We start from the raw sequence: 6,910 nt of genomic DNA, 5'->3' as shown, positions 1-6,910 counted from the left end.
CTAACAAAAGATAAGTTTTTATACTTACAAGTAGAAACTTGGGATCCACAATTCGCAAAAGAGTAGAAATAACGAGCACCAGAGAGTTGCAGGAGTTTGAAACGATAGAACCAGACCAAGGTTCACTCCCACCACATCAAATTCTTTAGGGACTGGGTACATGCCTTGCCAGATATGGCTTTCCAGGGATTGGTATCAGTGTTTTTTTTTTTCCAGTAACCCCCCCCCCCCCCCCTCTCCTCTCTCAGCAAACACAAAAAAACTTTCTGAAAGGGCAAAAGCATGTATGAATGGAGGGCCCACACCTCCCTTCATTCCATTTTCCCAGCCTATTCAGTGTTTTGAATGTTCCACCTTCCTAATATCATGGGCCCCTGCATGAAGCTATAAAGAAGGGAGAAAGGATCTCAAGTCCAATCTGGCCTCCAATTAGCCAACACCATGCACCACCTAGGTTATAATATAACAGAGGGCAAAAATAGTAGTGGTCACATATAAAGCAACTTGGACACTGTAGAATCTAAAGAGCCTCCTTGAGGTGAAACGTCTTCAAGATGGTTCTTGCTTTATCATACTCACTGAGATCCACAAGCATTTTCTTCAATCTACGAGCAAGCCCATACGTCTCATCTTCCCCACTCCCACCCATCATATGCTTCTTCTCCATCGTTTTACCCAGGATCATTACGTATTCCACCAAAGGCTGCAACTTTGAGCTGTACAACGACATAACAAAACATAGTAAATCCCTCATTTATCAATTTCAACAGTTTTTTTTTTTTTGAAGAGGATGAAATTTTATTCAAAAGAAACAATAGACTAAAAATCTTATGCCAGTGGTCCCCTTACAATGAGGGATTAGAGAAATAACCCATCTTTAGCTAGAGAGTCAACCAAGATATTGGCTGATCTCGATATATGAGTCCAAGTACAATTGAATTCAGAAACAATATCTAACATCTCATTGTAGGCTACTCAAGCTTGTGCATTACAGTGAGTGAACAGGTTACTTGAGCTATTTAGAAGACCTCCTAAAATTGTGAAAAAAAAACCCTCCAGAAGAAAAAAATGATTTTGTTCTTTTCTCTAGGGAAAATGAATATTAGATTTTATAATGAAACATCACTACCTGCCCTAGACAATCACTATACCAGTTAATTATTATTTACCTCCGCTTCCCTATCACACTGGGACCCGACCAAACTCCTGATAATGACGCCACAACCCTCTCTGTTCTTGTTACAGCATCATGAACATTTGATGTGATGTTCCAAACATGAGGCAGGATTTTCCCACTTAAAAGCCCATCAAGGGCGAGCTGCTCTAAAACAGGTAAGGCAAAAATATCTTTCCACTGACAGATGTTTCTCAACAAACGAATTGACATCCCAAATCGATATGCAGCTACTCTTGCAGCCTCTGGCACAGCTTTTGTCACTAGTGTATCCCAGGATGGAACCTACATTTACAAGCAGATGAGATCACAGGAATTGCTCATTAAAATTCAAGTACCGACCAAAAAAATTTGGGTGGTTCAGAATGGATCTTTGATAAGAACCTAAAACCTAATGAATCATCACCAATACCTGACCTTAATCTGCAAATGACAGTTAATTGCTTTTGACACACCATGTTTTTGTGACTACACATTACCGTGGAAATTTTATGTGTTTAACAAAACATAGAAAACTTTCAAACAAAATTGTAAGAAGCGAACTAACACTTGACCGGAAAAAATTAGACAAGAATTCAGCAGAAAACATACCACTAGATTTGCCACTGCATCAGCAAGACCGTCACGGATAGCAGCCAACAAATCCCGAAGGGCTTCACTGGAAGCAGGAACATAGCTAATGACCAAGTTGGTGGCAGACACTGCATTTTTAGTCTGACTTGTGCTGAGTATGTCCCAACAGTGAGCTATATCATGATGCAAAATAGGAAGAGCAACCTTCTCTACGAGTTCAGGAACAAGATTTGCATCCGCATCATCAGCACTAAAGTCACTCTGGTCTGCTGGTAAACCATAGTCGAACAGTAAAGAATGCCTAAAAAGTAGGAAGAAATAAATAACTCAGCATGCGATCCAAAATTTTAAATACCAAGCCATCATAGTAGAGAAGCAGTAAGCAGTTATTTATAGACTTGTAGCAACTCAAAATAAACTGCCAACAACCACAACTTTTTCATTCACACTAAAATAGTAAATACTGTGGATTGCACCTTTCAGCTTAATAACTTGTAGACATTTTTTTATTGAGTAGCCACTAGCAATGTTTTAACAACAGAAAGATGAACTCTCCATTAGACTTTGTTAAAAAATAAAACTACAACATAAGCCAAGAAGATGTTTTACCATTGCATATTACAAAAATCTGAATCTTCATAGAGTGGGTCCCACCTCAGAAGCTCCAAGCGTACATAAGGGGAGAATATAGCAGGGGCACTTAATGACATGTAAGCATCACTGTAGCTCCTCAAATCGTACTTCTTCCAATCTGAAAAACTTTCTTTTACAAGGGAGAGTTTTGCATACTTATCATCCGCATTATTGAAAACCTGCAGTGCAGTCAGAACCAACTCATTCCACCGAGACTTATAAGCATTTCTCTCACTATCACTCTCATCAGAGCTCAACTCTCCTTCAATACTCTGATCATTTTCATTGGCAAACGCAAGCCTCTTCTTGGAATCCAATCGAGCCTGCCTGTGTTTTCTCATCTCAGCCTTTCTAGCCAAATCATTTAGCCTTTTGAGGTTCAGATCCCTACCAAACTCATCAAGTTGGCAAGGCAAATTTGAAGGCTCTCTCACTGAAGCTAATGCAGTTTGTGCTGCCATAGCAGCAGCAGCCCCACTATTACCTTTACTAAGAACAGACTTTGCTGCATTAACAGCTGTTTCCACTTCAGCCATTTCATTTTTGTTAAAAGCAAGTCGCCTTTCAATTGTAGCAGATGCACGATCTTCATGTAGTTTCTGCATTTCCTCTTCAAGTTCTTCAATGTATGGAGCCTTATCCTGAATGCAGGGATAGCAAATTCACTTAGTGTCATTATTGCAAAACTCAAGAACTTGCCCACAAAAGGAAAACATACCAAATGGATTATTGAGAAACTGACAAACCTGCAGAAACTGACATAAGACATGAATGTAGTCATGGAGCTCGTACATAAATTTGTACTTCTCTTTAGCATCTGATAGGAACCTCTCAAAATCATCTATACTTTTCAATGATTCAGTTAATTTCATATTCGTTGCATTGATAGAAGACACAGTTCTGCCATGAGTGCCCTGGTCATCAAACAAAAATTAGTTGATGAGCACAGTGAAATTTGAGCTCATTCAAGATGAAGCAGCAAACAAGATAGCTTCATTTTCCAAGCAAAATTTCTCCATTTTCAACAAAAATATGTAGTGTGACAAACATGCAGAAGTTCTGAATCTATAACAAACATAAAATTTCTAGTAAACGTAATAAACATAATCCGGCCAGCTAAAAGAAGTACGTTTTTACCCCAGATGAACAGGATACAATAATTGCTCTGACCTGATTATATTAACATGACATGTGATGCAGATACCTTTACAAACATTAATTTCTATGTATCTGACAGTTTCTAGTAGGACTTCCTATTACAGTTAAGGATAATTTCCACGTACCTGAAAATTTCTAATAAGACTTTTAATACAAAAATTAAGGACTGCTAAGATTGACTTCCCTTGGTTTTTGAATGTTTTGCCCATACCCCTGGTAAGAATTGAACCTAAGAACTCATACTAGAGACCCCCCCCTGTGACCTAATCATGAATTTTAACATCTTTGATTCAGTTTCACCATCCTACACTAGACTAGTCACATAACGGAGAAGAGAAGATAATATTCATTCACAAGCATGCTCTTCGGTTTTAACAAGAGGGAAATGCCACTTCCAAATTCACCAAGGTGCACCATGGGTTCAACTGTGGTTAAATAATGTGCATCCTATCCCATAAAAATCCCAGGAAAATTACTTTGTACCCCTTTTCTACCCAGATGTCACTGCCTCCTTTTGAGTTCAAATCCAACTCAACAAATCACAGAACAAAAATAGACTCCCCTCAGAAGATCTCTTGCTAGTAGTCCCAATTGAGCATGAGACACTACGCAAAACACCTTCCACCACGTAATATATGGTTATTCAATTTGAAACTCCTCATTCTGAGAGCTGTGACTTTTCTTGTACCACGCACAACAACTCCCACAACAGATCTTTCTAATATATTGTTATTAAATTGATATTTCTCATTTCCAGAGCTGATGTTTTTCTTGTGCCATGAACCACATGAGAGACCCAAACACAAAACATCTCACCTATGCTTACAGCACAAAAGGTAGCCTCCAAAACCTGACTAGAAATAGCTTATGCCGACTAACAGAATTTGTACTAAACAAACATGGGGATCAAGACCTGTTGAAATGAGCATGATGCTTGGGTCAGGCTATAATTTCTTGCTAAAACCATCAGTAGGGGCAAATTTTTAGTCTCAAAAGTTAAGGGTACCTTAATTCTCTCAAAGTTCTCCAACAAAGCTCGTTTCGCAACCTCAGCCTGCTGATGGATAGACATAACGTCTGCACTTCTTGTAACCCCCATAGCCACAACAGATGAAGTTGATGCTGACGGATATACACCACTTGAATACCCCAACCCATGCACCGGTACATTTGGTGGCTCCAGTGGACCAACAACCGGAACACCATTACTCTTTGGAGCGTCGTCCATTCTTTTACCCAATCCCTTTCTAAACTGCTCCTCCTCCCACTTCTCGTCCTCATCCCCGTCCTCATCACCCTCCATCCCAAGTTGCCCATTCAGTTTCCCACTAACCTCAATAACTGGCCCTTCATCAATACTCTCAAAAACACCTTTTGCACCCTTGCCATCAGGTTTTTCACCAACGAGGGCAATCCTGCCATGGAAATCCCCCTCGTCATCACTCAAAGCACCACCCCTCGCATCCAAGGAGATATAGTCGGGAGCAGCCCTAGCCTGCCGCAGCCGCTCACGCTTTGCCCTAATTGCATCTATCGTTGCTCGATCAGGAATGGAAGAATCAGAAGAATCCTTATTTATTTTCCCAATGCCCATGGTAGATAACCGGTACTCGGCCTCATCCTTGTCTTTCTGAAACTCGGGATCCACCCTCTTAGTGCTATCATCTGCCTCCTCCTCTTCCGGTGGGAACAATGGTTGCTGCGGTCCGACGGGCTTAATTAGGCCCTTCAAGACAACAACGGGTTCTACAGAAGTTTTGGGCTCTGTGGTTTTGGAACTCGCGAGGGTGCGCGTGTGCTTCTGCAACTCGCGGAGCTTTTCTATTGTATATTCGCCAGCTTGAGGCTGGACATTGGAGGGAATTGAAGGCGCGGAAACAGATGACGATATACGGTCTCTGGTGGAGGTAAGTTTGTGAACTAAAGAACCTGTTTTGCCGAGCCGAGTCGACGACTTTTGCTTGTCACGATCAGATTTGGACCAACGAGTGGAGGTGGTAAGTGAGTCATCATCTTCGTCCTCGGCAAAGCTGAGGAGCTTCGAGGTTTTGGGAGGCTGGGGCTTTTTCGGTTTCGCAAGCGCATCCTTCTCTTTAGTCTTGGAAGATGCAGGACGGTTATCAGCGCCAGCATCTCCCACGTCGTTGTCCTCATGGTCGCCAGCGCGACGCCGGAAGTTCTTCGCTCTGCTACTCATACCGGCGAGCCCTAAAGTGTAAGACCACGACTGTGATGCAGAATACCGGGTTCCTAACACGTCTAAAAACCTGATCATTTGTTAACTATTTATTAAATGGAATGAATATGAAATAAACAAATTTTGCCCATACCCATTTATTAAATGAAGTAAAATTGAATAAGACCTAATTTATTATTTTAAAAAATTATAATTTTTTATCATTTTTATTATTTTTTGTTTATTTACCTATTCCAGTAACCAGAGTAAAGAAATAGAAAAGGAATACCTTCAAAAAATAATGAAAATTGGCCTTGACATGAATCATAACAATAGGCTCGAACTCGGCTTGAACTTAAACTCAACCATATCCATGAGTTTGAGCTCAACTTAAGCAAAACTTTTGTTCCTTGAGCTTGACCCAACTATGAGGTAGGGAGGTGCAACAAAACTCCTAGGGCTTGTATCATCTCCAACAACTATAATATCAGTTTAATTGATAGAAGTGACAAATTTTCCCAAAAAAGGGCAAAACAATAAATTTGTATTTGAGATAAATGCACAAAATTGGAAGAATTTTATAAAGTGAAAGACATTGAAGGGTGACAAGTTAGAGTTTCAACTGATTAACATTGTTTCTTTAAAAGAGTTTTTTGTTCTGTCAAAAGCTCTTTTTATTAAGCATTATTAACTTCAATGGATTGACTACATATCAGTCGGTTCATCTAAGCCCTTAAATGATCAAATATTGTTTTAATGCTTGAATTTTTTTTTTATCATTATGAGACATCAATTGGTTGAGCCAAATCTAGAAATTTTCAAACTTTTTGTACATGGTCTCATGATAATTATTTGGATTTTTTTACTATAAACAAATCTTGGCACACCCTTTCACTGAATTGCATGAAATTTGATTTGAGTTGAGTTTTTGCAAGTCCTTTTGAAAACTCCTATTTGAGATTTTTTTTGGTAAAACTAGCCTAGATTTTTTTTTTTTTTTCAAATCCTTCAAACTGTTGCATCATTTATAGAAGTTTGAGTTCCCATTACACATGCTAGTTTGCGCTTAAAACTTTGAAGGATTAGAACTTTTTGTTTAGTGGTTTGTCAATCTCAAATCAAGTAAGATATATATGTTTATTTCTTGTTGCTTGTAGAGATTGTTAAAACTTAGAATATAATGAGTGTGTTTCAAG

General features: G+C 39.3%; 1 protein-coding gene across 2 annotated transcripts; it reads right to left on the bottom strand.

The window, feature by feature from the left end:
• Positions 1 to 242: 242 nt before the first annotated feature.
• On the bottom strand, positions 243 to 5,752 carry LOC137945842 (transcriptional repressor ILP1-like). 2 transcript variants are annotated; one of them, XM_068791898.1, is made up of 6 exons: positions 4,545 to 5,752; positions 3,127 to 3,294; positions 2,357 to 3,021; positions 1,766 to 2,048; positions 1,170 to 1,459; positions 243 to 716 (listed from the first exon to the last, which is right to left on the bottom strand). In XM_068791898.1, exons 1-6 carry the CDS (start codon positions 5,733 to 5,735, stop codon positions 521 to 523), a joined length of 2,793 nt encoding a protein of 930 aa, XP_068647999.1. In that variant the 5' UTR covers positions 5,736 to 5,752; the 3' UTR covers positions 243 to 520. The 2 variants fall into 2 exon arrangements, with proteins under 2 accessions (XP_068647999.1, XP_068648000.1); XM_068791899.1 differs by lacking the exon at positions 1,170 to 1,459 and having other exon boundaries at positions 603 to 716.
• Between the last annotated feature and the right edge of the window lie 1,158 nt (positions 5,753 to 6,910).

Source organism: Aristolochia californica, unplaced genomic scaffold (assembly GCF_029961685.1).
Source record: "Aristolochia californica isolate CCGP_79_NKW_82.1479 unplaced genomic scaffold, dmAriCali1.0.hap1 SCAF_12, whole genome shotgun sequence".
Taxonomy (NCBI): domain Eukaryota; kingdom Viridiplantae; phylum Streptophyta; class Magnoliopsida; order Piperales; family Aristolochiaceae; genus Aristolochia; species Aristolochia californica.
Note: the sequence above shows the minus strand (reverse complement) of the source record. Positions and strands in the feature narration are given on the sequence as shown.